The 17,644-nt window shown below is 33.8% G+C and overlaps 1 protein-coding gene across 1 annotated transcript; it reads right to left on the bottom strand.

The window, feature by feature from the left end:
* Positions 1-114: 114 nt before the first annotated feature.
* Positions 115-11,535, bottom strand: LOC139844924 (DExH-box ATP-dependent RNA helicase DExH3). The gene is made up of 20 exons (XM_071835146.1): positions 11,059-11,535; positions 10,438-10,592; positions 10,271-10,358; positions 9,736-9,978; positions 9,066-9,161; positions 8,451-8,639; positions 7,583-7,742; positions 7,384-7,514; positions 6,513-6,680; positions 6,161-6,433; positions 5,173-5,367; positions 4,836-5,039; positions 4,656-4,725; positions 4,258-4,406; positions 3,193-3,498; positions 2,943-3,002; positions 2,684-2,836; positions 2,447-2,557; positions 1,304-1,816; positions 115-551 (listed from the first exon to the last, which is right to left on the bottom strand). Exons 1-19 carry the CDS (start codon positions 11,383-11,385, stop codon positions 1,340-1,342), a joined length of 3,555 nt encoding a protein of 1,184 aa, XP_071691247.1. The 5' UTR covers positions 11,386-11,535; the 3' UTR covers positions 115-551; positions 1,304-1,339.
* Between the last annotated feature and the right edge of the window lie 6,109 nt (positions 11,536-17,644).

The raw sequence follows: 17,644 nt of genomic DNA, 5'->3' as shown, positions 1-17,644 counted from the left end.
AGATTCTAAACCCTTCCAGAAATTAAACTCAACAAGTAAATTTCAATGGTGCTTAACATAAAGAACACCAATCAACACTAGTCAGAAGAAAGTAATAAACTATCATATGTTCGGATTACTCGCAATGATAATTTCATAATTACAGTTCCCAGGATGCCTGTTAGTGTTTAAATCATGTTCACAGCACGTCTTCATACACGAAATATAACAATAACAAAAGAATACAAATGTAGCTGAAATCAATTTCTACATGTCAATGCCCATCTGGATACAGCCAGGCTTGGTATAAATTAGCACCAATTGCTTGTGACTACTGTACTATATTAAAGTATAATGTAATAGACTATATTCCTAACCCCTCTTCACGCAAAACCTAAACAAATGCAGAAAAGAAGTGCACATATGAAATAAATATGTCAGTATCACCTGCACGGCACTTTGAATTCCTTCAATTGGTGCAGGCACGTGTTTATCTTCTTTCTAGTTGTTCACTTCTTCAAAGCGAGAACAAAAAGGAGATGTTGGATTATTCGTATAACTCCCGCATTATGCTGCATAGAAACAAACAAAATGTTTTATATTGTGGGAATCCCCATACCCTGTTTTGGCAGGATTGGGTAACGTTGTTGTTGTATTAGAGGTGGGAATGAAGGTGGACTAATTTTTTTTTTTTGGACAGCTGTTAGGATCCCCTTAACCACCCACGCGTTCATCTCCTACACAGTTATACCCGCCCCCCAACTGCGTGCCCAGGAGGAAACCCGCACCAATCCCATACGGGGCATTGACGGTAAAACCACCCCACCCCCACCCCCCCCCCCCCCCCCCCCCCCTCCCCAACAAAAAAAACGCGATGTGGAAAAGGTGTCATGGGTGGAACTTCATGGCAGGGATGAAATCGTGGGTTAATATGTAGCCAACAGGGTCGAACTCCTGACCTCCCCAAAGGAGGTCAAATGAAGGGTCAAATGAGTTCGGGCTAAAACAAGGATCTTTTTCTGTTGTTTGAAACAGGTGGGTCATGTTAGGATGACCTGCAAAAAACTTTATGATCTAGTATTCAGAAGGAAAACAAAAACGTATAGAATAATTACAATGTTGATCATGATTAAGAAAAACATATTATTAATTCATTATATACTTGGATAAAAATAACTTTGTAAGCTTTAAAACTATACTGGGGGACTTTCAACCTGCTTGACCCATGCAACTCATTCTCTTTAAGTTATATTCATTTGACCCATGTGAGTTAAATACCACCCAAACTAACTAATTCATAAGAAGGATATTTTGAAATTGTCACCTCTAGCTGATAACATTGACTTTATGATGGGAAGGCTTAACGAACTCGATTCTTCTTTTTGCTCTTCTTCAAAATGGCGGAGATATTATCAATTGCCTTTTGCGATGTTTGGGACTCACCTGTTAACCACTGAAGAGCCTCAGATGCAGCACTTTTTTCTGCAAGTTTTTTACTACCACAAGGCTGGCCAACAAAATCTAAACCATTGAAGACCACAGTTGACCGAAACTTATTGTTTTTCAGCTGAGATGTCTTGTAGGAAGGTGGTTGATGACCCGCTCTAAGAAGTAATGTTTGTAAGTGATTCTTTGAATTGTCATTTTCAGCTAAACTGTTATTTATTGAAGATGTTCCCTTATTATCTGCTGCTATCTTCCCAGAGTTCTTTGAAACTGGGGGTGAAGCTTTACGGCCATAAACAAATCTACCCTCACATCGGTCCCCAGATACTAATAGTTTTAGAGACTCCAGGAGCTCGGTCTCGTTGCCTATGTCTATTTTGGGATTCAGAAGCTGTAATAGCGAAAAAAGAAACACACATAAATTCTGGTAACCATATCTCATCATTCCACATGCACAATGGAATTAGTGTTATACGTTAATGCATGTGAGAAGAGCAACGTTTATTTGTATAAGCAGAATTCAAGTCACAAAAATCAGCTTTTTAGTGATTCTAAGTCCGATTATATGATTATTTAGGGTTTATAATTTTGGATAATCCTTTTTATACCAGCTGCAACAAGACTGATTATTCAAAAGAAAATATATGTATCTATTTACTCTAGTTATTTCTCGATATATATAAAGTGAACTGTTATAATTTAGATGAAAAATCACCATTCCGGACACAAAATTTCCAACTTGAAAAACTTATCATAGAAATCACAACTTCAAATACCAAACGCCATCTCCATCAGTGCCGATGGCTATAACTACCACTATTCATTTGATTCAAATTTTCTACAATATCACATAATCTGTTTGTAAACCCACATCTGAATCCCAAACACTGCTAATTTATCACGCAAAACAAGGTGACAGATATATCATAAATATTGGAACCATGTTGTGAATTGTGATCATTAACAATTTAAAAAAAAAAAAAAAAAAAAAAAAAAGTTAAATAAAATCATGCTTGCTTACCTTCATCTGGATGAGTTCATCAAGCTCTCTCTTTAAAGCAAGATACGTGCCTGCCAAGCCAGGTTTCATGAAGAACTCCAAATAACCCCCTAACATTTTCAAGTGCCCATCCTATAACAGAAAAAAAAAAAAAAAAATAAATAAATAAATTCTTGCATTTCAGCAACTTCAAAGTAAATACAAGAAAGTATATTATTTTTTATTTATACATTTAATAAGAAAGGAAGAATTTATTACCAGACCGCCTCTGGTAACGTTTCCTCCGAATAAAAGAACCACAGAATCTGACACAGCAGTTGAATCCCTCAAAAAGACAGAATTCACTTTCACCTTTTCATTGAAGACCAGCCATGGATATGGGATTGTTGGTTCTTGAGAATTGACTGAATTCTATGTGCAAAGATAACAAAGATACATATGAATTAAAATAAAGTGGCATAATTTGGAATAAACAGGTTGGGCCTTTGTAGACGTCAAAACAACAAAATAGGCTTACCGAATAGAGCAATACAGGACCATCTTCCATTGTTTTCAATGATACAGATGTCTTTTTGTTCTGCCAAAAAAGACAATATATGTTTTCATCATCAGATATATACACCCATGAGTTGAGAAGCAGCTTATGACTAATGTTTGCAACCATATATCTCCAAATAGCAGGGACCAATAAAATAGGTCAAAAGTTGCCCAGACTCTTTTCAGTAATGCATACTATCTTGTAAAGAGAGCAGATACATCATACTTACCACAACAGAGCAAATGCCCGGGAAGAGCCCTGAGCAGATGATGGCTCGGATAAGATGTTCATCATGGCTCCAAGTATTACATTTATCCATATTGTCAACTAAACCACCGTCCCTAAGCAAAAAATAGAATTGCTTCCTAAGAGAGTCAATTGCTCTCAGCGTTTGTGAGGAAAGGAAATTTCTCCAGCAGTAATCGTGACCTGATTGATTTCTATCGGCAGCTTTCCAACCATCATAAGCACGAAGAAGAGCAAGGTGGTCACTGTTATCACGTCCGGAGAACTGAGCTTTTGCTGACTCAGCAAGCTATACAAGTCAAGAAATCAGAGAGAAAACTCAACGAAACTTATACTTAGGACGTAAAACATGTACTTAATGTTTAAGCTGATATCATGAGTGAAAGCTGATAATTATCCATATATTTGCGAGAGAAAACTTAATAAGTTGAATGCATAAAAAAGATAGAAAAGTAGCTAAAAAAGGAAAAGCCCAAACAGGTTGAAAGTCGCCTAAAGTGTGTATATAACTTCCAATTCGTTTGATTAAAAAGTTATAAAAAAAAAAAAAAAAAAAAAAAAAAAAAAAAAAAATCGTTGTTATAGTATATAGTTATTTAAATCACATCCAGATAATTTCAAAAAAATATAGAAATAAATGGTTCTGGTCAACCTCCGGAGGTTTTTCTAGAAGAAGTCTCCCTACAGTCAGGTGGAGTATGACTGTCCTCCATATACCCTCTTATCAATAGGGTTGGGTACCATTGTTGTTGTTGTGGTCAACCCAACCCATTTATTTTACCACCTACTATATATGTAAGTATGCTTGTTTAATTAAAAGGAGGGAGTGCAACTTCTTACATATAAAAAGGTTGAAGGCACAATCAATAACTAAACTAATTGCAACAGTGGTGACATGTTTTTTGAATTAAAAATGAACAAGACAAAATATTGATCGTGCATGTTGGTTTCCATGTAGTGCAGAATTAAAACGTGTAGTGCAGGATTAAAAAATTCAACACCATTCTGACAGGTAAAGCTCATTTGAGAATAACCATATGGTACTTACATCCTTTTTGTCAAACGGCATCAAAAATGGATCTCGGGCACTTAAACCAGCAACAACAGTCATTATTGGATCGAGGCAGTTGAAAATCGCCCCTAATATCAACATCTTACCAAGTTTGGGCTCAACTGGAAGCACAGACAATTTACGACCTGCAAAAATAGTTGGTTCAGTTGAGTTTTTAAGAAAAAACAGTAAATAAAGCTATTAAATTACATTCATATGTACTTTGTTGCGTTTACATGTATAAAATCCATATAATTTGTTGGTTCTCGTAGTCCTCGCAATTCTTTTGGTTCTCATTTGAACTTAACCCTACATACATATATATCTATATCTATATCTATATCTATGTATATATTACAGAAAACGAAACAAATTGAAACCAATGTGTAAAATACCTAGCACTGTAAGATTTTCTTTGTCATCTAGAGCCCCAATTACTTTTAAATATTCAACAGCATTCTGAACCTGAAATGTGGCAAAATTTGGGCATTGTGTGGAGAATAAAAGACCATTCAAGAAAGCCGATATTGGCAAGATAACATTTTGTTTGTGAAATGAGTTTCTGTTCAACTTACTGATAAAGGCTCTGGTGGCTGCAAGGCCCTTGATAGGAACTCAGAAATACTACCAAGTTGTAAACTCTTAATTTGAAGACATAAAGATTGTAAGGGTGTCCTCAACAATTCCGGCAGTTGATATTCAGCAAAAGACTCGTATACAGATTTGGGATACAAATGGTAGCATTCACCTGGTTGCACACGACCTGCTCTTCCTCTCCTCTACAACAGTTGAGGAAAAGTTTATTAGCTCAAAAATAAAGAAACCAAACCAACATAAATTATAAGCAAGTCAAAATAGACAGGTTGGATATGACAATCATTTTTCTTTTATTTGAAGTCACAGTAGACTTACTTGATGAGCAGATGCCTTTGAGATCCAAGCTGGAAGCAAACATGGAGTATTGTTGAGAGCATCATACGATGTCTCTTTAGCTTTTCCACAGTCAACAACAAACACGACATCATTGATGGTGATGCTTGTCTCGGCCATGTTGGTGGCCAGAACTATTTTTCTGATACCATCTTCAGGTTTATTGAATATTAATTTCTGTTTAAGCCACGAAAGAAAAAGACACATCAGACATCCATCACCTTTATGACAACATCATTTGAATTCAGACTAAATAAATGGAGGAATTATTATTATCTATTATTATTACTAGAAAAAACACAGAGCTTCTATTTAATGGGTGTCCATCTCAATATATTTATGCCTATGTTAATACTCAGTTAGAAAACACTTTGCATTTTGTGGCAATGCAAAAAAGTATTTTTACTGTTAACTGACTTATAGATAAGCTTACACGTCTCATAGATGTTTATATGTTTGTTTGATATACCTCACACAATGTAAACTCATCGGATGTACCTCAAAATTCTTAGATGGAATCGTAATGACATATTTCTTAGGAGTACTCGCAACAAATAACAACTCAAGTTAAATAAAAAAAAATAACAATGGGCAGTAAGAACGTAATATTCCAAATAATGGTAGCAAAATTGGCGGGTGGGTAACAGCTTAAAGTGGCTTTGGGTTCAAATGGAGTACGCAATTTGACCCGTCCAACCCATTAGACCTGTTTCATTTGTATCTATTTTTTTAGTTAAAGCATTCAACCAAATTCGCATATAAAAAGGCTGAGATTGCTATCAATAATACGAGTAATATTTCCTGAACAGTGTATAAAACTTTCCGTAACCACGCAAAATTACCAACATCAAACGTCTGACAGTATCACTACAATAACTAAACTTTAGACATAGTGTTCCTTAAAGACCAAGCGATGTATAGTAAAAGATAAAGAAATAATGTTAAATAAATAAACTTTCCACAATATTACCTGTTCAGAGCTATCCATAGAACCATGACATGCAAGCAGCAAAACTTTGGTTGGATCTCCCAATAGCGGATGAGATTGGAGTTGATCCTTTAGAGAATTAATATCATCCCAGCCAGTCATAAATACCAAAACAGCCCCTGGCCTTTCTTTTCTACATATATGACAAAGAACATTATCAATAAGATTGAATCCAATTGAATCGGGGTTCCAACATGATAGGGAATCCCTAGTCCTCGGATTAAAATCTCTCAAATCAGCAGATTCAAGGGCATCCTGTTTCAACACAATTTTATTTCTTTTTAGTTATAATAAAGGAATCTGGAGAAAATAAGGTAGAGATTCGTAGTCATACCTCTGCAGCTGAAGCAATTTGAGTTTTTCTTTTACGGAGAGTTTGTTTCTGCATTTTCCAACTTTTCTCTTGGCCATAATTATCAATTTGATTATATGTTGACAATCTGTATCCAGTCAAATCTAAAATATTCTCAAGAAAAAAGCTCCGTACTGGATAAGTGAAACCCTGCAACAAAAAACACTAGTAAGGAACGGGCATAATTATATTCACAACACCAACAAAGTATACATATAACCAGCACTCACCGTATAGAGGGGTGAATATTGAAAGAAACATAATCTAGGGGGGAGGGGGCGTGTTTAAAGTTATTATGTCATCTTCAATAACGAGAATTGGATAATCAGCAGTCACAAACAGGCTGCATGAGACAGTGGTTGGGTGTGCTTCAATCGTTAAAAGTTCTAATAACGACATAATCTGTTGTTTCAATACTTTCGGAGTTATTAGTGTTCAAAAGAAAGTTGATAGACATTGACCAAAAATAAACAAAGTACCCTCACATATACATACTGTAAAATCACTTGAGCTTATAATATGACACTGTATTCCTTTACCTATAAGGGCATACGGCCATAATGCCATATAAGAGGTGACAAACAGCAATCATATTAAAATAGGGGTTAACGATTATCCGAATAACTACATTTGATTTTGCCTAAAAATAGGGTACAAAATATATTAATATCTAATTCTACTTCCCTGCGACTATTGAAACAGCCAATCAAAAACTGATGAATGACCAAAAATCAGAGATAAAACATTTTATCTAAGCATATGCTAGCATATCTTGAAGGAGACGAGACAGAGGTCCCACTCGAACAGGCAAAATGGAATAAAATGTACTCTCAACTTAATAGAAGAAACTTACAGGAATATGAATCATTGGAGCCCCACCAAAGTAGGATGAGAAAAGCTCGGCATTTAAAGTTGCACTCATCAAAATTAACTTTAGCTCTGGTCGGCGAGGAAGTAGCTCCTTTAGAACAATAAGTAAAAAATCTGCCACAAAGTAAATAATTATCAAGCAAGAAATATAATTAAAACCATTGGAAGTTTCTTCAAATTACCTTCATTCATCCCTCGTTCATGGATCTCATCAACAATAACATGACTTACACCTTGCAAGCTCCTGTCAAGTAGTAATCGCCTTAGCAAAATGCCAGTAGTACAAAATAGCAGACGAGTATCCCTTCCTTTAACTCCTTCAAGCCGAACTTTATACCCAACCTTTAGAAGAAGTTAAAAAGATCAAAACAAAAACATGTTACTATGTGGAGGTGGTGCTTTTATCTAATTACTGGTGAAGGGATAGACTGTGGTTACTTTTCTTCTATATAGGGTCAGACAGGCCAAATCAGAAGTTTGGTTAAATATGGAACAGGTCTATTTTGTCAACAGTCGACGGAAGCCTATTTTGAACATGCATACAACCTCCTAGACACCTTATAAACAGAAAAATTAGCCATATTCAATAGACTATACATATAGTGTCAATGAAGTGCAAATATATACATATACATAGCCGGGGTAAGGCTCAAAAGGTGACAATGACTTTCAAAAACCCTCTCTATATATCTAAAACAAGCTTATTTTTCATTTTTCGAAGCTTCTTATATAAATAATAACTCTCAGAAGCTATTGAGAATGTATAGAGAAAAACAAATTTTCTTCTCAAAGTTTTTTTCACTGGTGCTACTTTATGATAATCGTGATAATCACAAAATAAAACATGATAATCAAATGTAATTATGTACTCATTAAATGTAATTATCAAGTTATAATCACATTTTAGAACTAGATAATCACATGTTGACCCATTCGAAATCTGCCCTTTTTTACCTGTTCAACACCCAATTGACCTACCTATTTGCCACCTCTGCCAGTACTATTCAGACAAAACTTTCAAAATATTTTGAAAGTTGAAATAGAAGTTACCGAATCTCCAAGTTTTTCCCCTCGTTCCGCAGCAACCCTCTCAGCGACTGACATAGCAGATATTCGTCTCGGCTGGGTACAGATAATACTGCATTGAGCTCCACGAGCAGCTTCAATTTCTGACTCTAAGATATACTGAGGCAGTTGAGTGGTTTTACCACAACCTGTTTCACCAGACACCACTATTACCTGCCAAAACAGTTTAGACCATAGATAGATTCAAGACTTGAGAGATGGATTATCATAATTTCCCAAAATTGTGAAATTGTGTGTTTATCTTCTGAGAGTTTATATTCTACAACAATAATACCTTACAGCATTATTAAAGAATATTCTCAACACGATACTTCAAAAAGCTCAACCACATATAAAAGTTTTAGAAAAAGATTTTAGAGCTTCTAGGAAGCTTCTAGATGCTCCATCTATGAAAGATTTTGTTGTTTTAAACTCCTTTGAAATATGACAAATCAGTGCTTTAAAAAATAGTTGACTCTTACGAATGATTTGTCCGTCATAGGATGGCATAAATGTTAGATGGCCCATATTAGTTGTTAAACGTAGCATACATGATATTTAAAATTCCAACAGAAGTTTTAATATGAATTCAACACGCACCTGATTTCTAGAAATAGCATTTAACAATGCTTCTTTCTCTTTATATGCAGGTAGACTCCTGCGTAGTTCTTGCATTTTTTGGCCTTCGGCAGATTCCTAAAGATAGGCATGAAGATGTCAACATTATCTGACTTGGTCCCTTTATATAAAAGTGATGAGGTTTTCCCTGTTCGGGGTTTACCCGAGAGGGAGAGCATTAACCAGCTTAAACAGTAACAGATGGTCCCTTTATATACTAAAACATATTCATGCAAATTGCGTGAAGTAATGCAATCGTGAACACAGGATAGCGTATACAAGGATAAACACCTTTAGATAGCCACAAAAGTTTAGCAGAGAGCATAAAAATTACAGGCAGCCATATCAATCCATTTATACATAAATGAAAATTGGGATTATGCTTGATCCATAACAGGTCAAACAGGTACAAATAGTCAAAGAGGAAACAGTCCAAATGCTTCAAAAGTTGCACAATTTATAAACTTTGAATGAGTGAAAGTACTTGTATCATTTTTCGTCGATAATATATTATTATATTTCCAATAAATTGATTTTTGTATTCAGACTTAACAAATCATGTGTATATAAGAGTTTAAATAAATAGCACAGAACATGTTTCAAGCCAACCCAACCCCACTGTAACAGTACTTCAAATAAGATGAATAAAAACCTGCCAATCTTGTTGGATATTGCGCAACTGCAAACTTTTCCGCCTAAGAATTCCCTCTGCAACAGGACTTCGCCTCATAGGCTCATCTTGCTCGTGAAATCTTTCCTCGGTAACAAAACTTGTGGATGTACTTGAGGTAGGTGAACCATTATCTGGATAACCGCCTCTACTAACAGACTTTCGTGAAAGGTACGATTTGAGATGATAATCAACTCGGCTATGTAATTCTGAAGATAGGACCACCTACATATATTAAAAAATATTCATAACCAAATGCTTTGGACAAAAATCCCCTATAGACACTACTCATGTGTGCAGACCATCCCACTAAAGCATTAGTGTATGTGCTTTTACAATTATACGCATGTTAAAAGACTTTTAAGTAATATTCAGTACACAATTTGCGGGTAAAGGCTCCAATATTAGAAGTGCTCTTAGAGACTAAAGTTGCAGAAATCATTACATACAAATGTATATCATGATTAATACTAATAATCTTATGATGGCAAAATGTAAGACGGACACGAAATGATACCTCTCTTTGAGGGCGTTTATCATCTAGATCTGGTCTGTAATTTGGCAAGGGAACTTTACTAAAGACGATTACTTTTGAATATTGACGGCTGCAAAAATTAATACTATTAGTGGACATATACAACTAGATAATACGTAGTTAGACATCAATTAGCCACTGAAAGTCACCTATGTAACCCCATGCGAGTAGCCAGTGCTGAAAGTTGATCAAAATCTCTTCTGTCCTTTTTCTCCCGTGAAACTAACTCTTGCTCATCTTTGTTGCGCATTAATGTAGTTAGCTTCCATTGCCACTCATCAATGTTATCAAGAGTTGAAGCTCCCTACACAAGAACCATTTAATACAACTAGGTGATATACTTCTAACGCATAAGCGAGGAGGTATCAAAAAATAAATAAGTCTTCAGTAAGAACTGTAAAAACCAGCTAAATTTTAAGATTCAAAAACATGAGTCAAAAATTTTGCACCTTCTATGTCTGTTTATCTTTGTTGAGGTATTTGGCAAAGTTTTAAATCATTATTTATTGAAGAAACTCGAGAAATACATAGATGCGTAAATGTATCAAAGATGCATACATTCACTTCAATGGAGATATAACTGTTAAATGAAGTGAATTTAACAATTTATATGACTTAAATGAATGTGTAATAAGTAGCATGTATAGTTGTTATGGTTCTAAACGTACTAGATAATGAATAGAGATCCTTAATTAAGCTAACAACATGTAACCTAAATAGCGCGTCAATGGCTAATATATTTATTATACTTATAATATATCAATACTAACCAGATTGGAGGAGGATTGATAATGTTCTCGGTCAGAATCATCTTCAGAAGCAGCGTATTCATCATAAGCGTGACGACCGTAGGGCAAAGTTTGGTGGAACAAGTAAGGTAATGAGTATGAGTCATTATTTCCGGTTCTCTTGATTCGGTAATTGGAAGAGGTTGAAGATGAAGAAGAAACTCGTGAAGATGAAGAAGCTAGAATTAGCGGCGGAATGAATTTAGGGCTTAGATGGAGACGACGGCGGAGCTGAAATGAAGCAGTAGTTCTGAGTGGATTCAGACATAATCGGATATAATTATGAACGATAACTGAAGAGTAGGTCATGATGATGATGATGAATGGCTAGGGTTTATGAATTCATTGTTTTCTAGAGAAATTTGCAGGATTTGTGTTTGGGAGGGTTTTAGATGGAAGAGGTAAACAGACTTGTGATTTTTTCACCAGCCTACGTGGAAGAGAATGTGCCAATAAAAATATATTTTTTTTTTTCTAAAAATCTTAACAACATTAAAATTGATCTAAAGAGATAGAAATGAATCCAAAGCGACCTTTAACCAAACGTAAAAACTTACACAAACGACCTCACCAACATGTTGAAAATATCTCTCTTATGTATAATTAGTTAAAGACCCGCGATTTCGCGGGTTTTAAAATGATAGAATTTGAGAGAGTATTTGTTAGGTTGATTAAAAAGCAAACAATATTAAATAAACTACAAAGGGTTGTGATATATTCAATAACATACCTCATAATACGTTGAACATATCTAACCATCAAAGTTTTGTAATAAGAAATGTTTATGAGTAAAAGTACATACAAAGTTGAAATTAAACGAATTTTTTTTATCATGGATGAAAATACTAAATAGATACATTATATAACTATTTCATTAACATGAGCGTCACAAGAATTGACCCATTATATAGACACACGAATTCGCGAAATTTTTTTAGGGATGAATCACCATTGACTTGTATGAATCATTATATCTTGTGTAGTATTTGTTAGGTTTATAATAAATTGATTCAATTGCAATATTAGTATTACATGACTTACACTCAAGTAGGACAGCAATGAATCGGATATGGATCGGATGATGTCATATCCACATCCATATCCATTTAGTTTTTGCTCATCCATATTCATATCCATATCCATTTAATTTCAGTTCATCCGTCCATATCCGATGGATTAAGCGGGTTAATGAATATCTGTTGGATATCAAATGAAATGTTAATCCAACGACGATTTTATCAATTAATATAGATTATAACAGATACAAATATTTAATCTTTATGTTCTTGATTTGTTACACATATTTTGATTGTAATTTATCGCCGATTGTGAATTTAATTGAGCAAAATACGTTATAATATAAGCAAATAAACGTTTAAACTAATCTAAATATGTAACTTTGAATATTTTTAGCAACAATTTAATAATTGTGACTATTACAACCCTTATTATCGTTAAGAATTTAAGAATTTTGTAGGTTATATGTATATGTATATCGATATGTAGATGTATATGCATATATTTTAGTACGTATATATGTATATATAGATGTATTTCGGGTGATAATGGATAATCCGTGGATGATAATTTGTCATCCATATCCGATCCACGAAATATTTAGAACATCCATATCCATATTCATATCCGTTAATCGTCTATTTACATCATCTATATCCATTATACATGGATCGGATCGGGTGGATATCTATGGATGGAACATCCATAATGGATGGCATCGGGTCGGGTTTGGTCGGGTATAGACAATACCAAACCCAAACCCGATTAAGACACTCACTCCCAAACCCGATACCATACCCGGTTGGTAAACATTAACTAATTAACCGTCGGGTAACGGATTTCCCCACAGATAATCGGGTAACCATTTAATTCAAATCAAATTAAATTAAATGTTAAAGAATTTACAAACTACATTACTAACTGAGATTAAAATGTTAAAGAATTAAATGTTAAAGAATCTTGCTGTGCAGCTTGTTCATAGTAGCATCCAAGGATTAATCTCAGTTACATGTCTGTACTCGGATGTAATGTATGCATGTTTTTTTTGTCCATTTTGGTGGGCCTTATGAAGTTGGCTAGTAGGATATAAGCCCAGGTTATTATTTGTTTGTAACTTTCAATGTAATATATTGAATAAACTAATCGGGTATATGGGTCGGGCATACGGGTCGGGTATATGAGTTTTTATTTAAAACCAAACCCGAACCCGAACCCGCGAAAAAAAGTAAACATATACCCATACCCGACCCTAAACCCGTATACTCGAACGATACCCGGACCAATAATATCGGGTTTCGGGTTTACCCATCGAGCACGGGTATTTTTGCCATCCCTACATCCATTGCCATCCCTATACTCAAGTTAGGTTTTTTGAACCTAAAAACAATACATATAACAATAAATTGATAGTCTAACATTGTAAAAAAGGCTAACATCCATTTCGTCAGGAAAAGATCCGCGAATTTGCGGGATTTGTTAAAAAGAATTGTGGTCATAAAGTAGAACATAAGGTTTCATGTACTCTTATCTTTTCTTTGAGAATTCGATGTTTCCTTATCTCCACCCTTGAAACACTACACCGTATTCTAATTCTATTCATAGCCGATCAAACTCTTGAAATGCAATCCAATATTGCCCCTTGATCATTTCCCTAGCTAAATCTATTTCCATGTATAATCTGTAATTGAGATCTCCAAACTAAAATTACTGGTTATTTCACAAAACAATAAATATTAGAAAAATGCTAACAAAGATGATAAAATGGGCAGGTCGAATAAATATGTCATATTAGGATGGCACTTAATTCCAGAAGTCATTAATTTGTAATGATCGGATACATTAAAACTACATATACTGCAAAAGAAGATTTATAGCAGTCACATACAACAAAAAACAGAGCAAGTAAACTTTCATTATAGAAAGCAAACGAACAAATGGTAAGCTTTCATTATAAAGTTTTCTTGTAACCATAAGCAACATCAACTATTTAAATCAAACAGATAAATAAAAATATATAAATATTTACTCCATTTTTTATAGTTCGTTTATATTTATATTGTGTTATGCTTACGTAGTTTGAAATTTTAAATTCAAAAAACCAATTTTTACCAACCGACCCCTATGAAGGTACTTATTATTGGGGGTTAGTGAAATTCTTCTCAGTGAGGAGCATGAACAATCAATATAAGTTTAATGCGAGTAGTCAAAATAAAATCACCAGTTTCAAAGTAATACTTTACATACAAATAAAACAATGACTAACGATAGAGTTTTAGCAACATTAGCAAAAACCACTTTGAAGGATTAGCAAATAATAGCATATACTATACATAACCAATAAATCGAGTAATAAATTGATGTACTATAAAAACATAATCATATAAGGTGGATTTTTCACTCACTTGAGATAAATGATCACCACAACTTACAACAGACTCAACACTTGCAACAACAACTGCAACTGCAACTGATTCACTGTCACTATCAACAACAATGCATACATTTTAGAGTCTCTATTCATGGCCCATTAGAATTCCTTACACATATAAACTTACACAATGATCCAAAAATTTTAAACCTTTTCTTCGATACTAAAGGTACCGTTCAGCGAAAAAAAGTATCAAATAAAGCTACGGTCCATTGATGATCCTACATACTTTCAGAAATCTAATAACAAATCTCTTGTAGAAATCATGCATGTCGGCCTCAATCCATGCATATCGAGATTACTCACGTGACGCCTAATACACTTATTGCACATATCAACCTATATACAACTATCATTCTGAAAAACTCTGGAATATAACAAAAATAGTAAGATATGTAACATAACAATCTACATACAAATATATAGAAGCAAAACAGAACACCTATATTTCTATATAGCATGTAACATTTAATTCGACTATTTGATTAGGTGCAGAAAATACGTAGACCAAACTGATATTTGGAATGTACCTCGTAAAAGCGCATACTGAAATAGTCATATCAAGAAACCATTAGCTTGTACCTACCAAATCAGTGCGTAATAGGTGGAACCGGCAATCAACCTTTTCATCCCATCCCAGATCTCAGAGTAAAGCTCATTAGCAAAACTTATGTCCATCTGTCATCTATGATGGTCAATAGTACTTCAATTAGTCTCCATTATTGGTCAACAATGCATAATAAGTACCTTTGCTTTATGGCCATTGAAAGAGAGAATGATTATTGAACTGTTAATTATATTGTGGGAATATAAGCACCAAAATCACAATTTTAACTGTAAATAATTAAATTTCAATGGATGATCGGCTACATTCAAGATGCAATAACCAATACCAGTCAGTGATACAAATCAATATGATGATGTGTTCAATCAGCGTTATCATAATTCATAGCAACAAAAAAAAAAGGAGTATCTTTGTTTATAAGCAATCAGGTAAAATAATGGCCGATTGAAATCGAAATCTCCCAGTCGAGTCTTTTGATTCCTAACAAACAAAACCCACAAATCAAAATCAAATTATGAACGAAACCCAATACAACAAATTATAAAAATAAAGTTATTGAATTATTAAGAACTGAGAACGCCAAATAGTTTTGCAGCAATAGTCTTTTTTGTTAAAGTTCTGATTTTGGTTATTTGTTCGATGATATCGAATTACGTTTCTGTCAAATTGAAATTTTGATTCCGTAAAGAAAGAAAGCAACGTAAGGGGATGAGTTGGTTTATTGATTTATAAAGAAAAGTAATACGGAGTAATTAAAATAAAAATTAATATATGTTTAGAGATTGAAGAACATACCGATCGGCGACAATCTGCAATTCCGCAATATATTAAATAAGAAAAGTCATTCGTCATACGCAATAATTCAATATCATAAAACCGAATTGCATGGATGATGTTATGAATAAGCAGAGATCAATTATGATAACCAACAAATTAATTTCACATAGAGATATTTATTTAACAACTGTTAACAAGAGAATCAAATGGATAAATGGTTGAAAAGGCATTAAAGAAAAGAACATATCATCAAATTGCAACGATTCGATTCATAACGATGTAAATTAAACAAACCCTAATTTGAGATAGAACAAAATCGGAAGGGACAAGAAAGCAAACCTGTTGGGTTGGAAGAATTCCAACTATTGTTGAAGGTGTGCCTGAAGAACCCTAATTTCTGAGAGATGAAGGTCTATTCTTTCAAATGTACAGTACCCGTATTTTTGGGATAAGAAATGAGAATGAAGTCATTATAGGAAGACCCCTAATTTTGTTTCATTACCCCATTTTCTTAAGGGTACAATAGACACATTAACTTATAAATGATGATTTATTAGCTAATATGTTTTATAGATGATTAATGACCATTGGATCAAGGGGTATGATGAAGTAAATTAGTTGATCTAATGGTAATTAAATGGTGTTTGAAAATATTTATTACTTAATAAAAACTCTCTTTTAAGGCATAGAGTAGATAAAACCTAAATTAGCTCACTTTTAAACTAGAGAAACAATCTTAGCCACTCATTACATTAGCTTCCTTTGATCTCAACCCTTAATTAACAACTAATCTAGATTATGAGCTAATAATCCCAACCTTGAATTGTTTGATTACACATTTACCCCTCTAAGCTAAAAAATAAGCGGCCTTTTTCACAAAATTAGGGGTCTCAGCTTTTTGACCATTTGCAACCTATCAAATCCCAATCAAGCGACTAAAACCCACTCAACCTCTCATAATAGAAAATTTAAACACAATTCACTCTAATTTCCTCTCAAAATGAGACGAATCATATCAGTAACAGCTCCTTCGTTAACTCTCAAATATGCTAATGACATCCTTTATGAAGATTGAAATCGAATCAAATCAATTTTTAAAAGCAGACATTGATAAATATGATGTTCATGGTTCGGGCTCAAATCGGTAGATTAATGCATCTGCAATTGGATGAAATTGATTCAAGATCGATCCACGGGCGAAATTTAATCGATGAAATTAAACTTAATCGATTGAAACGCAAGCGTTACAATGATGAACTATTCAAGTTATTGGATTCAGTTCGGGATCTAAATTTATTCGATTGAAAATGGATGAAATTGATGCTCAACAATGGTCTTAATCCGATCACAGGTAAAACATATCAGAGGTAATCCGTTGAATAATCAAAACATTACTAGGATTCTAATCACATATAATTTTTTTACTTTTTTATATTATAATAATTTAGGTTGAACTAAATGGGTGAGATTCATGAGTTTTTTTTATCGAATTTACGCATGTTTTATAATTGCCAAAAGGTATTCATTTTATTAATATGATAATTGATAATCTCTAACAATTAATAATTTGTCCCTAATTCCTATTTCGAATTCTCTAACATTCATGTTACTGTCATTTGTAATCTGTAACAGGATGAAATTTCATAAATCATTGTATACATCATGATACATTAACTCTGAAATCAGTATTCTGTTCTCCAATAAACGATCTTTAGATAAACAGGCATAAGGATACATAATTGATGATTGACAAGCAAACAGTGTTTACAATCCATATACAA

Source organism: Rutidosis leptorrhynchoides, chromosome 4 (genome assembly GCF_046630445.1).
Source record: "Rutidosis leptorrhynchoides isolate AG116_Rl617_1_P2 chromosome 4, CSIRO_AGI_Rlap_v1, whole genome shotgun sequence".
Taxonomy (NCBI): Eukaryota; Viridiplantae; Streptophyta; class Magnoliopsida; order Asterales; family Asteraceae; genus Rutidosis; species Rutidosis leptorrhynchoides.
Note: the sequence above shows the minus strand (reverse complement) of the source record. Positions and strands in the feature narration are given on the sequence as shown.